Source organism: Chlamydotis macqueenii, chromosome 12 (genome assembly GCF_036417535.1).
Source record: "Chlamydotis macqueenii isolate bChlMac1 chromosome 12, bChlMac1.mat, whole genome shotgun sequence".
Taxonomy (NCBI): domain Eukaryota; kingdom Metazoa; phylum Chordata; class Aves; order Otidiformes; family Otididae; genus Chlamydotis; species Chlamydotis macqueenii.
Window position 1 is genome coordinate 11850734 of NC_141567.1, and position 18719 is coordinate 11869452.

Genomic DNA, 18719 nt, shown 5'->3' on the forward strand with positions numbered 1-18719 from the left:
TCCTTTATTGGCACTTGCATTTGTATTTTGTGATTCATCACCACTCTGGAGTATTGCCTGTAAATTTGCAATATTTCACTGTTGTAGAGCCTTAGATTAACTTGCTCTGATATTTTCACAGAGGAACAAATTTTTCTCTGACTCTCTCGCATCCATCCTTGCCAGTTACGGCTGTGCACGCAGATCTCCTGTCTGCTCCTGGTGGAGCTGTGCTTGCACAGGCTTAGGGCGCTCTTCACAAAGTCAAACTAAGTGAGGTGAACTTGGGGCCAGAAGTTGCCTGAGATGGCCATCACATCAAAAATAAATGTACTTTAAAAGTCAGCTGGGTTTCTCCACAGCAGGCTCAGGGAGTTGTAGAGCTGAGACCAGATTCTGACTGTGCAAGGGCCATGCTGGTGCTGTTTGGAGAAGGGCTAGTGAAAGATGTTCAGCTGCGGCCTTGGTGTGGGGTGTGAGGTTAGAGAGTTTGGTCTTGAATTGAACATTACTTGCTGTCACCCGGTAATGATAATGATAGTGGATAAAGGAGGAGTGACTGCACACTACATACTTGCATGGCTGCCAATAACACAGTTATAAAGAGAAGAGTACCTGACACAGTGAAGGGCATAGTCATTGTGGGCCCATAGTCATAGTGAGCCCTGTCATTTGCCCTCAGAAATAGGTCCATAACATTTTGTGACTTGTACAATGTACTTGCCTCTCTCCCCTGCCTTTGGCTTCTGGCCATTAATAATACATTGTGTTTCAGTCTTGGTGGCACAAGAGTGTTCTGGTATCAGTGAAACAAGTCCATTTCCTCTTATGAATCTGGGAGCTGGCTGTGTCAGGCCAAATACCAGAAAATAATAATATTAAGATGTTGCCCGCCAAATAGGGGTATTACAGAAGGAGTGTATTGTGAGTAGGCGTCTGTCCAGCAATAACACGCTGCGCCCAAGGCTGATGACGTAAGGATGGATTGCAGGCACAAACTGAACTGCCCCATGTGAAACTCCAAGAGGTGCTTGTGGTGCAGTATGCTGAATAAAATCCAAGAGTGACTCCAACAGAGAAAACCATTTTACAGGTATGGACATTAGAATAGGGAATTTTTTCCATGCATTTTTCTACTTGTGTGAGTGCTAAGTTGAAATTCACAGTCTTCTCCCTCTGAAAAATCCTCCCTTTTACCTACCTGATTACATGGGCAGTGACCCAGGATGAGGAAATGCCTTGTGACTTCCACCAGACGACTGGTCCTGTGGGAATCGGGCCCAGGCTTGAAATACCAGTGAAACGTCAGTGTGATAAAATGCACAGATACGTAGAGAGCGCCAAAAAAATTAAGAAGTCTGAAAGTGCTTAAGGGATTTGCATAATTCCTGACAAACAGTACTGATTTATAGGTGGAGACTGAATTAAATTCACACTTTGCTAGGAATCCTTATAGAATATTGAAGCCCCAATGAAACTTAACAGAAAATGAAAATGGTACACAGAGTACCTTGAGGGTTTCATACCCTGTGATGAATGTGTGAGGTTTTGTAGGTTAGTGCTCACTCTCATTCTGTTCAAATGCAGAGGAATGACTTGGGTGCTTCTGGAGTATAGGTGAGAATACAGTGACTTATCCCCATGCTCCTCTCTGGCCGAATTTAATGAGATCCACAAGCAGACTGCCTAGAGATGTGCTGTGCAGATACTGGCTAGCCATTTCTTTCCTTTGGTTGCCACATTTGCAAGCGTAGTGCCAACGTGACAGGTATATGTGACATGTATTTTTGCTGCGCTGCACATCTTGCAGCCCTAAAAAAATGTGCCTCTGTGATTAATGGGAGAGATGCTTTATTAGTTGCCAAAGGCTTGAGAGAAAAAATATTTGTCCAGAGAAAAGAACTGATGGAGCCAACAAAATAGGGTGACTGACAGTTTTTTTCCCCAGAGTGCTTGGGATTGTTATGATGTCAAATCTGCATATTATTTATCATGCGTATTCTCATCTGTTATAGGCAGACAACTCCCTTAGTATTAATGGGAGTTGTGCAATTACAAAGCTGAGAACATGTGTGCAGCAGGACTGGGGCACAATGGGACCGGCTGAGGATGCAGTGTCAGTCTCGGCTTGGAATGTCTTTATTTTCCTTGGCTTGTCTGGAGGCAGAAGGAGAAGGTTGATATAAATCAGTGACTCACTCCTTTACTCTGTAGTGAAAATCTCCCTGAAGTTAATGGGAATAGGCCATCATTGTGTGAAACCCTGACTTGAATTGTGTCCTTCTGTGTGCACTTTGGGTCATGATACCTTTACTCAGTCTGAGTAATGCCTTTCTCTTCAAACAATTATGCAAAAATAGTTGGAGTGTTTGAGGAGTGTAGTACTGTTTGTACTGCCATGCAGACAGCACAATCTGGACTCTTGCTTTTATGAAAGATATTTATGTTAAGTTAATTTTTCCCCTACAGAGCTCAACTTCACCTTTTTGTTTCATTCTGTGAAGCCATAATTCAATACTTATGGCAACATAAATCCATATTAAGCTCCAGTGTAAGCAGGCATAAATTCAATTTATTTCACTGCCCCATTTACTCAGGACCCTGTTTGGTCTGAGATCTCTTTTGACTTGGAAATAATTGCAATGCAATAAATTTAGGCTTATAACGTAGCTGTGCAATGAAAGGAGAGAATAGGGATTATAGCAAAACAGCATCTGAGTTAAACGCAGATAGCTCTGAAAGTAAGCAAAACCTGGGATGAAGCCAGTGATGGCATTTTATATGCCTCAGTTGGCTTGCATTTAAGTATCTGCAAACCTTTCCATAAATCAATGAAATAAGCCCTGCAATGTCCCTGTAAAGGTAGATGGTATTAGAAAATATATTTTGCATTCCCTATTTGATCTTCACCCAGGCAAAAAACATTGAAATCTATTGAAAATTTTTTCCTGGAAAAAAAACTGAAAAGGATTTCAGGATTTTGTTCAAAGCAAATGGAATGGCATTTCAGGGGATGATCTCTGAGAAAGGTGATCCCATTATAAATACCTGTGTTTGGGTATAGATTTGTGCTCACAACTTTCATCCCGTGGAAGATTCCAAGCTTTTTAGTGTGTGTGTCAAACAAGTCGGGGAACAAGTGTCCAGTGCAAGGGCACCAGTGTCACAGGGCTGCTCTTCAACTGGGCTCGCGGATGCAAAGTGTTAGCGGGCCAGTGTGAGGTGGGATGGAGTCCACAGTCACTTTATGTAGAGTTGAAAATTTGTTTTAGATTGTCTTAAATTTGAGCCTGAGCTTGGCTTCATTGCGGTGTAGCTGTTGCATGCAAGTTTCTGTTTATGTTTGCTGGTGGTTTAAAAAAATTCTTGGCAGAAATCTCTCCACTGATGATGGTTTTTGTGTTGTTTTGTTGTGCTCTGCGGGATATCAGGAAGCATGTGATTGCCTGTGTGTTTCAAAGCATCAAACAATCAAATACAGTGCAATCTCGATGTTAGCAGTGGTGTAACAGTTTTCGTTTTAAAATCATGTAAAGGTTAAAATATAGAGTGTTTGCCTCAGCTTCTTTATGTCAATGTATACTGTAGCTGACCTCTTGAAATTCCTTCTAGTCTTTCCCTTCAGTCTGAGCCAAAATGAGTTGTTTTATTTTCTGACCACCCTTAAGATTTTTGACAGACACTAGTTTCCTGCTCAGGGTGATGATATCTTCGTATGAGTTTCTGCACATGCTGAACGCAAATATGCTCTGAGATTATCTACTGCTGAACCTTTTTTAAGTTTTAAAAAGTAAATGTCCATTTGCATGTTTTCAGGCTTGTTGAGGCAGTCAACGTTCATTAAAAGTAGATTCCAGCTGCCAGATTTAGATCCGTATCTAGACATCAGCATTCAGATTATGGGAATACTCATGTCTGATGTCTGGAGTTTTGATTCAGAGCAATGCCTCATTTAGAAAGAAACCCAGGAAAGTAAGATTGGATGCAGTTCCACTATACAGACTTTAAAAAAAAACCAAACCAAAACAAAACCAAAAACAGCACAACCCAACCAAACCAAGAAACCCCAAGCCAGCAGTGGGTTTGGGTAATTTCTGGACCTGAGTATTTAATTGTATGTTGACGGATGTATGTTGTTTGCTTCTCAGAGTCACGTCTCAGTGTACCCTTTGTGAAAAGACAAACTACATGTACAGGGCAAAGAGAATGGACATAGAGCCTTTTGTCTAAAGAAGTGTGGGCAGAAAAACTTAAGAAAGGGTTACAGAAAAAATTATTAAGATGGTAGCTGGACGATTTCCCCAACGGATCCACTCTCTTGTCCTCTTTAAAGAGCTAATTGTTTTTAGGTACAATCATAGGGAAACTGAAGTCTATGGTTTGGGGGCTGAGAACCCCAAAGGTTCTCATGGTTGACAGCTGATGCCTTTTCTTAATCGTTTTCTCGGGAGGGGTCTGAACTGGATTTTTAAGTGTGTAATCATGCAGATTGTGTTTTCTTGTTTTCCCTTTCTGTCAACTGTTTTACAGAATGAGATGATTTATCTTATTGCAACAGCAAAGGCACCTGGGAGGGCTGAAAAAAATTGGTGTAAATATTAAGTGGTTTGATGTGAATGCTAGATAATTTACATCCTCCATGGAAGTGAAGCACAGTTAGAGAGAGCTCAGTTACAGAAAACACTGTAAAATCCCTAGCTCAGATGTGTAAGAAAATTCCTGCCACTTTTGTTTTGGTTACCAGTAGTAATTTCTGAAAACTTTGCCTTTGAGTTTATACATTCTCTAAGTAGTTATATAGGGCATTAATATTGTTTTGTGACATGGAAGAATCAGTTTGTTTTTTTTTCTGTCTCTACATTTTGACATTGCCAGAGAATGCCCAAGAATGAAAATAAGGTGAAAATAGCAAGAACTGAAATAGAATGTGCTGGCACAAATGCATATTTTGAAGACTGGATGACTTGCTGCCTGGTGTCTCCAAGGATGCTGACTTTTTTCCACTGTGTTAGGTTTCCTGAGTTCTTAATAAACTGCGTGTCTGATGAGCTTTGTGTCCATCAGCTGTCACATTAAATACAGTGGTACTGCCCATCCTCCACCTTCCACAGTCTCTAGCAAAGCAGAACCTGGCTTCGTTAACTGCCTAGAGATAATCCTAGAAAAAGTTTGCAGGTGGTGCCCAGCTGGTGTTCATCAGCATCTTTGCAGAAACAGTGGGGGCTGTGGGAGTGCTGCATTCCAGGAGTCCCTGGGCAGCAAAGTTGCCTCTGAGACCTTTTAGCAAACCATGCAATGTAGAGCCACCTGAGTCCTTCTCTGCCCACCCCAGGATGGGCAGATGGGAAAGCTGTCTTCTTTCCCTCAGTCATATTAAGGTGTGGTCAAGATACAAGCCAGTACACTGTAGTGGTATCTCTCTATTGTCAGGGGAGCACAGGTCTTCACACCAGCTCCTAGTCATCAAATCTGACCCACAACCTATTGCAAAGCTGCTTGACAAATGTACATCCCAGGATGCTGAACACCTGCGGTGGTAGTCTTTATGGATACTAGTCATCCTCTTCCAAAGGCTGTGGCCTCGCATTCTTTCTGAGCGCACCAGTTAGAAAAAGAAGGGAAACCTGAGTTACTGTTTTCCTCCTTGAATATGAAAATTACCAGGCTTTGGAGTGAACTGCAGAGGTACTGATTCATATGCCTATCAGAAAAAATGCATAGTAGGGCAGCACATGTTTGAAATACGCTATATATTCTTTGCTTTTCTTTGTTGTGACTTTATTTCTCTTCTACTTCATTTTTACATGTCATGTTATAAAGAAATGCATGCTTACTTTCATGTTCACATTGTCTTTCTTGAGAAATTCCAGTATGAGTTATCTGAATGTGGGAAAGTTTGATCTATGAGCTCTTCAAACATCTCTTTGTTTTTACAGATATCAATGAGTGTGAAATTGGAGCCCATAACTGCGATAGACATGCGATATGTACAAATACAGCAGGAAGTTTCAAATGTAGCTGCAGTCCTGGCTGGATCGGAAATGGTATCAAGTGCACAGGTGAGGGTCATAGACATTTGTTTTTATTTGTAAGATCAGACAAAAACTGAGTCCTGGCAACTCTGAATAAAATGAAGACCACACCTACAAATTGAGAAGATAAATGGTTATCAAACTTGTTAGGTTGATTTGACATGATCTGTTGGAGGACAAATTCTTCACCATGGTAACTGTGAAATCAGCATTATCTCATGTTTGGCTTGTGTGATGGTCAAAACAGACTGGACCATGGAGAGAGATGCTGTGTCCTTGAGGGTAGCTGATGGGAGGCAGTGAGAGGTCTCCTGATGCTCCCTGTGAAAACGAGATAAGGTCTTAGTTTTGAGAGTGCCCTGCAGCTTCCGCATTCACAGTTGCTTTGTAAGACTTCTTTGTTGGTCTGCAAATAAGCTATGCCCGCTTTTCTAGTCAGATGACCCCATATATGTGTGGGTTTTATTATGGAAGATTATTTAAAGTAGAGCTTCTCTGTGCCATACGCTACTTAAAGTTTGTATTCATGGTGTGTTTTTTTAATTAATGTCACTTTTTCCTTTTTTTTTTCCCTTTAATTTTTCAATTATTTTACAGATCTGGATGAGTGCTCCAATGGAACCCACATGTGCAGCCCACATGCTGACTGCAAGAATACCATGGGCTCTTACCGCTGCCTGTGTAAAGAGGGTTACACTGGGGATGGCTTCACTTGTACAGGTGAGCTGTACAGGAGAGCACTGGATGATCTCCCGTGGTCCCTTGCAACTTGAGTTAGTCTATGATTCAATACACAGAAAGAGCTTTTAAACATTTGAAGTTATTCTCTAATATGTCATCTTCCATTCTATTTCACCTAAGTTGCCATAACTTGAAAGAAATACTGTGTATCATACCTAGTCTAAAGCAGTCCCTTTTTTCACTTGATAAAATGCAAGTTTTCATTGAGCTTTTCTTGTTAGTTGGAGTAGATGTCAAAATTATTAAAACAATGCTTGATCATGTAATTTGGCTAGTTGGTAAACCAGTCCATTGGCTACTCACCTTAATATTTAAATAATAGGGAACATGCATCAAAATTACTTCATAAAATTGCCTGAAAATGTTTGTTCTTTCCACAAGTGAGTGTGTGCTGTCTGCCCTCTTTACTGCATGGTCCTGAGAAATGATCTCAGGATGCAGTGCTGACATGTAGAATGATGAAAGTAGCTGCTTCTGAAATCTCATTTTATAAACTGTGATTATAAAACATTGCTAGAGAGATTTTTTTCCCACCCACACTTCAATCTTCTACCTTGAAGAGCAGATTAGCTGATGGAAGCTTAGTCATCAGGAGCACTGCTATTACATTAAGGATATCGGTGTTGCTGGTGATGCTACATGGAGTGTGACGGTGTTTAGAAAAAAGCCACACGATAGACAGCTGGTGGGCCAGATTTTCAACTGGTGCAAATCAGCAGCAGTCTTATCAACTACAGCAGATTTTTGTGGCATCTGAGAATCCAATTCAGCAAGCTTAAAGCTGAATTTGAATCACTCCAAATTATAAGTGGACCCTGGGATTATGTTTAATTATCTTCGTATAATTTACTCTTGAATCTGATTCAGCTTCCTTAGTATGGCCTTCATAACCCAGTGCTCTTTATTAATTTCCAATATGATGGATTCCAGGAGTCTATAAACTACATATTTCAAATGAACTGCTTACAGAATTTCTGAAATCAGTAGAACTTTTTTTTTTTTTTTTTTTATTTGGATACTTTACTGTTCATGAATTCAAGAGGTGGCTGCATCTCTAACTAGGGTACGCAGGTGTTCTGTAAGCCATCTGCCAAAGCGTGCAGCATTCACCCTGGTAGGTACTACCTTTGCTTTGCCAGCCATGGACTTCTACAAGCTCACACTGCCAGCCAGACTCTGTAGCAACAAGTACAGTTTTTTTGTGATGTATAAAATTTCAGCTAGAGAGTAAGGGCCACAATCTATCTGAAGGCAGTGTAGTCCAGTAGCAAGGCTGTTTTTCTTACCAGCTCTAACCTCAAGTTTAATTTTGATCAAGTTTTTTTCACCTCAGTGTAACTTTTTGCCAGTGTTTTGTATGTTTGGCATGGAGAGCACCTATTATCAAGTTTGCTCGTTGCACAGTAAACCTCTTTTTTTCAATTGCTGCCTCTAGGCTTTACTGTAATAGAAACAATAATGATAATAAAATTCACGTGCTCATTCTGAGTCTAAATTTGACCCTGTGTACTGCCTGCAATTGTTATAAACTAGAGCTACTTCAGGAGTCTGTGCCTTTCTCTGATTTTCCTTTTGGTTAGAAGCTGTACTTTCAACATGTCAGAAATATCCCAAGCTGTTACATGTAATAGTCTCTGCACATAACTAGATTGCACTTTTTCTGCAAGTGTTCAGAGGTAATTGAATAATTAAAATCTTTGGAACACTGCATGCTTCAGCTGGAACAAATGTTGGTGAGAAAACAATGTTTACTGTAAAGCTGCAATTTCTCTTCCCTTTACAGACCTTGATGAATGCTCAGAAAACTTGAATCTCTGTGAAAATGGGCAGTGCCTCAATGCCCCTGGAGGATATCGCTGTGAATGTGATATGGGATTTTTGCCAAGTCCAGATGGGAAAGCATGTGAAGGTAATTCTTTGTAAGCTTTAAACAACACTCAAGAAATTCGGCCTTAATAGTATTTTATGTTTGAAAAATTTTGCAATTGGCTGCATTTGTGGTGGTATTGAGAACTGCATGGAAATTGTCAATAGTAGTTGCTTTTTTTTCAGTTTATATATTTATTATGGGCCTCTAAGTGTTCATTTACCTATCGTATATAGAGAGAATGGCTTTTTGGAGCCTATCTTATGACATATTATTTGTGGGTCTGTTCGGTGGTCCAAATGGCACCATGAGCTGCCATTTAATCTTTGTCGTTTGTACCCAGTTCTTCATTTTATTCATAACAGTCAAACAGAAACAGTTGTTACTTTGCCTTGGTGTATATGAAGCTGAAAAACTCTAATTTGGTAGCTAATACAGTGAACATGCTGTGAGGGCTTCTGTGAGGTGCAGAATCAGAGTTTGAAGCCTTGCAGGAAGTTTATATGACTACCAAAAAAAACCCAAGCCATGAGTATTTGTTCAGTTTTGAAAGTGGGTTGTCAGTTAACTGTGTATAGCTCATTCATAAGAGCTTTGCCTATGCAAAGATTCACAAAAATCAAATAATAAACATGTTACCAACATGATTAACATCATATATTTGATTGTAACATTGGAAGTCCCAGTTGATACGATGCTATTCAGCTAAGTCAGTCAAGAACAAGCAGCCATCTATCATCCAACATAGTAATAACTCATTGTAACTGGTATTTGATGGAGTTCATAAGTACATCCCTATAAATAGGACTTTTTCCCCTGAAAAGTGTTCTGTGTATTTTTTTTTAGTAATCTACTTACAGAAATTATTTATGAGAGTGAATTTTTTTGTAAACTAAAACAATATTAGGTTTTATAATGTTTCATGAAACAATTTACTTTCAAACCTTTTAGCTAACTTTAAATAGCTTATATAGAGCCTAGCTCCTGTTGCTAAAACAGACTTTCCTTGATGTCTCAGATGTGTACACTAAAGGCAGTATTTCAAGGTCCTTTGTAAACACACCTTTTATTGTATCAAATTGATGGTTCTTTGTGCAGTGCATACAGCATTCAGTAAATACTGAATCAGATGCAATGATTTGGACAAAAGGTACAAAGTGAGCTCTGCTTGACACACTTGAGATCTGTCAAATGCAGAAACCTGAAGACGAGCATCAAGTTCACCTTTGGGCACAAGCTTTTTCTTTGCTGATGTTCAGCTTTCTGCAGATGGCTGCTGATTTAGAATAAACTTCATTTTTTAAAGCATTTCTCCTGCCATGTTTAATTTTGCTACTTGTCAGATTAACCCACTAATAAGCTCAAATTGTTTCTGGCATGGCTTCCAGAGACACTATAAATAACCTTTTGCCCCCAGAAAAAGCTATGGATTAGATTCCTTAGACTCCAAACATAAATCTTACATGTTGGTTTTTTTCTGGTCTTGCATGATGTGCACGAGCAGTTGGCTTCCAGGTCTGTGTTTTCTGAACTTTTTTGCAGTTCTCTGTCTATATCTTATAAAGATAAGGAAACCTTATATTTTTCTCCTCCTGTTCCTCTGTTAGATATTGATGAGTGCTCACTTCCAAACATTTGTGTTTACGGTACTTGTCATAACCTCCCTGGACTTTTCCGATGCGAGTGTGAAGTGGGCTACGAGTTGGACAGAAGTGGTGGCAACTGCACAGGTAAAGATAATTTTGAATAACATGCTTTTTAATTTTCCGTTAGGGTTGTGGTCAACTCCTTAAGAAATTATTTTAAAAAGCTGTACAAATCAGACTAGATATAAGAAAATGCAGACTTCCTTGCTGTAGGACACAGGATTCTCTTTCTTACCTTTTCTGCACTCCTCTTTCCCCTTCTTTGTCAACCTCTGATATCCCATTGGCTTAAAAGAAGGGGAAAAGCAGAGCAGAGATAAGCCCCCTGTCTGTCCATATCTCCCAGGCACAGATGTGTTGTGCTTTGTAGTTTCCATTCACAGTGCTGGATGGTAAGCTATGACCTTGTTATGTATTTTTCCCTTAAGTATTTTTTTAGTACTTTGTGTGAATTTTAGTTCATAGATTTCCAGGAAAACCATTTTTTTTTTTCCTCATGAAATGATGAATTCATCTCAGACTACTGTTCTTCTAAAATGTGTATGTATTTTTCAGAGCTTTCTGGAGATCATTATCTCATAACTAGTGGATTTGTGGTGGTCAGCATGTATTACCTTATGCATTGATGATTTGCAGTGTCCTGGAGTATTTGCTTACCACATGCTGTTTTTTCTTGCAGATGTTAATGAATGTGCAGATCCCACAACCTGCATTAGTGGCACATGTGTCAATACTGCTGGTAGTTACACCTGTGAATGCCCTCCTGATTTTGAACTGAATCCCACCCGAGTTGGATGTGTTGGTAAGGGACCACTCCTTATGTTATTTACAAGTGGAGTTGCACAGAGGGGCTGCAAGGCTAACTGCTTAGGAATAAAGGCCCAGGTCATGGAAAAGGGTCTCCAACAGGCTTTCCAACTCCCACCCCACTGTCCCTGGCTTCGAAGCTGTAATAGTGCAGCGGGAGCATGTCCAGAGTGATGTAGCATGCCTGCAGTGCCCGGCTGCCAGAACCGACCCCTTGAGGCTTGTTACAGCTGTCCACAATTTGCAGCAGTCATGAGACAATTTTAAATTTCAACAACCTTAAACCAACACCCAGATGGTCCAAAGATGGCAAGCGAATGAAGTTGCAGCATAAAGCCACCCATGCTCTTGTGGCATTGAGTGCAGCTTGACAAGCTTCATAACTGATGGAAATGCTCTTGTATAAGGCTCCAACTGCTTAGTAATCCTCTGATATTTTTTGACTTTAGTTTGTTTAAGAGGGCATAAGGATGTTCCTCAAATTAAAATGTATTTGAAATTCCTAACATTTAGTAGATGCTTTCATGCTTGTTAACCTCAAGGAGAGGAGAAAGCAGTGGATTTCTGGAACTGTAAGGATGTACAAATGTCAGTGAAAATGTGAATCAAAATGAGAAAAGGCCTGGCTGAACTGCCCTAGGTCATGCTGAGTAAATTCCCTACTTTGTGAGAAGTCAAGCAAAGCCAAGGGATGGGTCACCAATGTCCTATCTAAGGACAACACAAGTTACTTTCTTTGGCTGCCCTACAAGAAATGAGAGCCACCTGAAGGTGTCTCTTATCTTGAGATGATGTGTTGTGCTTTCCTCTCTCATAAGATGTGTTTGTCATTATCTGCATTCTGAATAGATACACGGTCTGGCAACTGTTACCTGGACATAAAAACTCGTGGAGATAATGGTGGCACCTTCTGCAGCAATGAGATCGGAGTGGGTGTTTCTAAGGCTTCCTGTTGCTGCTCCCTGGGCAAAGCTTGGGGAGTTCCCTGTGAACATTGCCCACTTGTGAACACAAGTAAGTCGGCTTTCCTGGGTTAAACACAGCAATACAGTGTGTTTCTTGGATTTTTTTTCTGATTTAGCCAGGTAACTCAAAGACTGGTGTAATCATTTATTGTGTACATGCAGGGGACAGGTTTCCACTGGTCTTAGCCAAAAACTTCACTAGTTTTAAAAAAAAACTGTTTAGTCAGAATATTACCACTTCTGTGCAAGTTTGCTGTTACACAAAAAAAAGTACATTATGAAATGGAATAGCAGTTGATGTTATAGAGTAAAACCTAATGTTTATATGTGCTTACTTTTTTACTTTACGTTTCAATTACCTGTAATAATCTGATTAATTTTCAAAAATAATTGTACTGAAAATGTTTCTACTATTTTAGGTTCATAAATCTGTTTTGTTTTCAGCTGAATATAAGGTTCTTTGCCCTGGAGGGGAAGGATTCCGACCAAACCCTATTACAGTTATATTAGAAGGTAATGTTTACAATTCCCTATATTTCCATGTCTAAAATTATGTACTTCTTCAGAAAGTGTTGTTCTTTTCATGGAAAAGTATGGATTAAATGTTTGCGGTTTTGTTTGAACAGATATTGATGAATGTCAAGAACTGCCTGGACTTTGCCAAGGAGGAAAATGTATTAATACCTTTGGTAGCTTCCAGTGTCAGTGTCCATCAGGGTACTATCTGAATGAAGAGACTCGAGTGTGCGATGGTATGTAGCCTTCACTTAACTACTCTTCTGCTCTTATTCTTAGAAAATGATGACAGATCAATTTGCAGAAGAATTAATCTGTCCTTGAAAAGGAACATAACCAGACACATAAGAAAGACAAGGAGAAATTTTAGCAGGGCCTGCTGTGATAGGACAAGGGGTAATGGTTTTAAAATAGAGGAAGGTAGATTCAGACAGGATATAAGGAAAAAAATTTTTACACTGAGGGTGGTAAAACACTGGAAAGGTTGCCCAGAGAGGTGGTAGATGCCCCGTTCCTGGAAACGTTCAAGGCCAGGTTGGACAGGGCTCTGAGCAATCTGATCTGGTTGGAGATGTCCCTGCTCCTTGCAGGGGGCTTGGACTAGATGATCTTTAAAGGTCCCTTCCAACCCAAACTAGTCTATGATTCTATGACCAAGACTAAAGCTTAAGGATGGGAAAATTGGAACAAGTTGAAGTGTTGCACTGAGAGAGGGAGAAAATACCTTCTTGACAATGTTGAAATCTATGCAAATTTTAGTTTAAAATTATCAGATTTTGATCAAAAACAGAAAACTCAACAATTTTTCTTTAAGTCAAACATAATTTACTAACCATCTATAAAAAACCAGCTGTTTGATAATGGATAGTGAATAAGCAGTCAGATAAAGAGCAAACTTGCCCCATGAGTCTGCTGGGCTGGTTACAGTGTGCCCATGCCTTTTTTCTACTGCTTATTTTCTCTCCTGCTGATCTCAATGTCCGGTTGAAAATATTGGTTGTACTGCAAAATGTTTTCTTTCGCTTAGCACAGTCAGTAATACATGCTCATCACATTACATGCAACTGTCAGGTTGTACTGGACATAAAATTTAAGAAACCCATCAGGTCCTTAAATATCCCATTGCGCAGGCTCTCTACAGCCCTCCAGGCTGTTAATAATGTTAATAGAGTGCCTATGCTGTGCCAAACCCTGCAGAAATACAAAAGATTCAGGTCCTAAATGAAAGCTGAACCAAGGTGCTTCATCCATATTGTGCTTACGTAGCTCAACAAATGTTGAAGAGGAAATCTACCCATCTATCAAATGGGTTTGGGTTTTTTTAAAAAAGGGATAAACTCTCTTGATGAAGTCAAGGTGACATCTTGTGTTGGGAAAGTTGTTCACTTTCCCCAGTCAAACAGACCTGAACCATCCAATCAGTCTGTTTTAGCTTCATTACTTATTGAGATGGGCACTCCACAGGAAACAGCTTTGGTCCCTGTGCAGATCGGGGAATCCAGAATTAATGAGATCCTCAAATACTATTTTTGTGCAACAGGTGCAAAAACCAAATTGCTGTCTCTGAGCTGCCTAGACATATCAGAGTTCCCATCTTCACATCACAACCAGGCTTTCCATGGCCACGTGTACCACCACTTCTTTCCCTGTGTGGACTTCACTCCACCATGACCTCACTCAGACCCTTTCAGCTCTTCTCCACCAGTACCTTCCTACCTCAGGTGCTACTGAGACATTTTCATTCTTGGAAGTACAATGAGGAATCTTCTGTGGCTACTCACTGCCTTTTTATTCTCTTCTAGACGTGAATGAGTGTGATACACCTGGCATTTGTGGACCCGGCACATGTTACAATACTGTTGGGAACTACACCTGCATCTGTCCTCCTGATTACATGCAAGTCAATGGAGGAAACAACTGCATGGGTATGGGTTGAGGATTTCGGGGTTTTTTTAAGCTTTATCTTAGTGCTTTGGGGCAGGCTTTGCTGGGCACAAATCAGAACTATTTCTCTCAATTTAGTTGTATAAGAATTAACTAAATGAAAGTTCAAGCTTTTTTTCATTAATTTTATTAAATAAAGCAAGCCAGATCTTTCAAGTACTTTATCAGAATTTCTCTTTTAATTTGATATTTTCTGTGTTCATCCCTTCTAAGTTTCACTTCAGCTTTAGAAGCTTCTACATGTGAAACTCTACTAAAATTACTCAGGCTTCACAGAATGAAGTCACAAGCTGCGTACGGTTCTTAGGGGGAACCATAGACAAGCTCATGTTTTTCAGTGTTGGGCAAAAGGCCAATATTGAATCCTTTGATAAGTCTGATCAATGCTAAAGCTGTGCTGGTTACTCTTGAATATTTGTATTGCAAACGCTTTTTTGTACTTTTAGAGTCATATTGTAGGGACAGACTGTTCTGTAGTATTCTACAGTGCTGCAGCATCTACTTGACAGGGGTCTAAAAAGTAAATATTTGAAGGAGGTGTCTCTTAAACCCTTCAGTTAGATCATCTTCCATAAGAGTTGCTAATGCATTGGACTGGGTTTTTCTTCATTTTCACAGATATGAGAAGAAGCCTGTGTTACAGAAATTACTATGCTGACAATCAAACCTGTGATGGTGAGCTGCTCTTTAATATGACCAAGAAAATGTGCTGCTGTTCCTACAACATCGGACGTGCATGGAATAAGCCTTGTGAACAGTGTCCTATCCCGAGCACTGGTACGTTTTTGCATTGCAAAGCTAGTTGAAAGCCTTGGTAATATAATTACTATTAGTGGATGTAACATTGTTAGAGATACTATATCTTTGCTCTTGTGTGTCTAAAATGAAGGGATTTAATTACTTTTTTGGCCTGAAGGTGATCAGCCCTACTCACAATGAAGGCATATCTGGAGTAGTTTGTGTTCATGCTGCTGGGCCATGCCTCCTTCTGTGACAGTTGCCCAGTTGCATGACTTCATGCTCTGTATTGGTTAATCTGTCTCTTTGCAAATGCTTGTTGATCCCGTGTTAAGGCACTGACCAAGGTTTTATTGGCTTTGCTCCAGCAAGTACGGTGTCTGCTGTGCTGTGCCTCGACTGCTGATTGCCACAAAGGCCCTTTGTGGTAGCCGTGGGTTTACAAAGGTACTCTGGTCTCCTCTAAGAATGATCTGTGTCAAGCAGCTAAATTTAAGATGTGGGAGTTTCTGGGCTAATTGTATGGCCATACAGGACTCCTTCACACTGGGTGAGACTCTGCAGAGTTGAGCCCAGGACATTGCATTTTGGTCCAAGGTGGTTTGCATCAAGACCAAACTTTCTAGTCACTTATTTGAATAACTTCCAACTTACTGTTCAGGTTTTCAAAAGTCAAATCTGGACTTGTATGCAGAAACTCTAATGCACAGAGATAAGCATATGCAAAGCAAAATCAGCATGCAATCCCAAGCAATCTACATCTTTTTATTTGCTAATTTCAATCGCCTTTGTGTGAGAACCCAAGTGCATACTAAGCACACCACATGGTGAGTCTCATAACTCTGTATAACTCTGTGTGCCCTGCAGGTGCTGAAAGAGTAGAAGAAGAATTTTCTTGGGCAAAAGATGTAATGATTTTTTGACTGTTGATTAATTCCAAATACTGTAATCACTGTTTTGTTTTCCTGTTGCAGATGAATTCTCCACACTCTGTGGAAGTCAAAGGCCTGGCTTCTTCATTGACATTTATACTGGATTACCAGTTGGTGAGTTGTAATTTCTGTTTTAAACTAAATTCTATGCTCCCTCTGCCCAGGGAAGAGGGCAGTTTTGTTTTCCCAATTATTTTTTTCATGGATGGAATAACAACTAAACAGCATGATAGAGTTCAGCCCTCCACTTAAGTCTGAGCCTGCAAACTTTCTGCCTAGCTCCTCCTAACTGGCAGCAATGATAGTTGCTGCTTGTAGTTGAGGCAACATAAAGCTCCAAAGAAACTGTAATCAGGCCTCCCTGAGCAGGGCACAGATACTGAGAAGAAGTGATCTGGGAGTAAGGCCAACCGGCATTTGGTCTGAGAGGAATTAGGAGTCTTTCCTTCAAACTAAAGCAGAGATTTAATCTGACATTTCACATCAGTCCCCTTGTGTATTGGTTTGACACAAATTCCTTTTTTCTGCTCAGTTGGAATATTTCTCACATATGTTATTGTGTGTAACATTTGAATCGTGAGTAACAAATTGCAAAACAAAAAAAGGGAGAGAATGAGGAGTTCTAAGACAAGAAGTTGCGTAAATCCCTGATGGGACTCCCTTTTGTTTTTATTCACACAAAAATGCAAATAAGAAGCAGATAATGTGCCCCATAACAAACACAGACAGCATATGGGCAGTACTCAGGTGCTTTAGCATTAAGCTGCTGCTGTGATGCAGCATTCAACTAGTTGGATGAAAATATTTCTAGTAAAGTGGGGAATGTAATTTTTTAAAAAGTTACGGAAATGAACAGTATCTATTATTTAGCAGGTCATTTCTTAGAAGCAAAGTTCTAGCTATTGGCATTAGCCCAAATTGTTGCCCGTCTGCTCAAGCTAATTGGGCCATTCATCAGCATCAGCAGAGAGACCTTGTGTCATGCTGACATGCATAGGTAAAAGCTGCATCTGTAGCTGCTGACGTGCGTGCCAGAGTGCTGCAGTCTGTTCCATCTGCCCTGCCGTGTCATAAAGCAATGCACATTCAGGAGCCAACTGAATGTACCTCAGAGGCCACCAGTACACCCCAGTGCATGCAGCACTGTGGTGAGACTGATGCGCACACAGCTTTACGCTGTGCGAATCACAAGCTCTCTCTGCTGCTTTGGGATCTCGGCAGGTCTCACTAGGTTGTAGCACTCAGCTTGCTGCTTTTGCACAGGTCTTGCTCCTGTCCCTTACATCTGTGGGCACAGGAACAAGGTAGCGCCCACTCTGCAAGGATGGTGTTCTGTGTACCCTGTAGTATTTTGTTACAGTCCTTACATGATGTTACTCTTCTGTTTGGATTAAAGTTCTGTATATTTACTCCAGGTGGTTGTTTCTGAGACAGAAGTAGTTCTATTTTTACTCATCCCTTATATAATCCAAGGACTCAGAATTACAGAATCTAATGTAGGAAATGAAGGGTTTGATCCAGCAGTGAAATAAAAAAAATATATTATCTGATGGAAACTCATGCTAGCTGACAGTTTCCCACCATATTCTGTGGCTTGTGTACATCAGTGCCTGTGACAGTTTTTACTAAAGGGAGAGGCTTTGGAGGAGTCTCTGAACTCTTTCCTGTTGTCAGAATATTAAAGATGTGTAACTTAAGGGCCGAACAGGCAAGACATATAATTGTAATAGCAGCTGGGGTTTTTTTTCTGCCAACATCAGTTACTTAACTCAGGTCTATATAGAGCATTGGCAAACCCTGGCTGCCTGGCTTAATCTAGTTAATAGTGTGTTGGCAGCACTTCAGATGTTACCTGGCATTGGCACTTTCAAACTGTTACATAAAAACATGAAAGTCTTTTCAGATTAAACAAGGGTAAAACAGTGCAAAAAATTCTGACATGTGTTTGCATTCAGTTATGCTCTCCTGTATTAAACCGAAGACAGTTACATTCTGTCTCTTTGCCTCTTCCCAACAACTCCACTGTAACACTTGGGAAGATGAGGTTCATCAGGGCTGTGGGTGGGAGAAGACATGAGGAAGGACAGGAAGGACGTGTGCTACCCTCTGCATTCCTGTGTGGCAGGATATGTCTTCACTACAAGAGGTTCTGAAGAGTCAGAACCTGAGGAAATAGGAAATATGTATGTTTCCACAGTTTGGAATGACTCACTCTCTATTGCAGTTGGGAACATTCTGATGCTCACATTATATATTTGATAATTCCCTTAAGGATAAATGCATAAGGACATGTTCTGTAGCGGAAGATTTCATGAAATGCTGTTTATAAGTATTTAAAAAATTTTCTTCTTGCAGATATTGATGAATGCAGAGAGATTCCTGGAGTGTGTGAAAATGGGATCTGTATAAATATGGTTGGCAGCTTCCGATGCGAGTGTCCTGTGGGTTTCTTCTACAACGACAAGCTACTGATTTGCGAAGGTAGAGTGCTGATCTCATTCAGAGAAACAGGGTTTCAACAGCTACCAATTCAAACACTGGCAAATCTGATA

At 40.2% G+C, this 18719-nt stretch overlaps 1 protein-coding gene across 1 annotated transcript in view; it reads left to right on the forward strand.

Moving 5' to 3' along the window:
• Positions 1–18719, forward strand: part of FBN1 (fibrillin 1) — a 159352-nt gene that overhangs the window by 110969 nt on the left and 29664 nt on the right. Inside the window, exons 33-44 of the mRNA XM_086756906.1 lie at positions 5916–6038; positions 6609–6731; positions 8536–8661; positions 10227–10349; positions 10945–11067; positions 11922–12086; positions 12482–12550; positions 12664–12789; positions 14356–14478; positions 15116–15274; positions 16210–16281; positions 18523–18648. Coding sequence (XP_086613032.1) covers positions 5916–6038; positions 6609–6731; positions 8536–8661; positions 10227–10349; positions 10945–11067; positions 11922–12086; positions 12482–12550; positions 12664–12789; positions 14356–14478; positions 15116–15274; positions 16210–16281; positions 18523–18648 — 1458 coding nt within the window. The remainder of the gene's footprint in view (positions 1–5915; positions 6039–6608; positions 6732–8535; positions 8662–10226; positions 10350–10944; positions 11068–11921; positions 12087–12481; positions 12551–12663; positions 12790–14355; positions 14479–15115; positions 15275–16209; positions 16282–18522; positions 18649–18719) is intronic.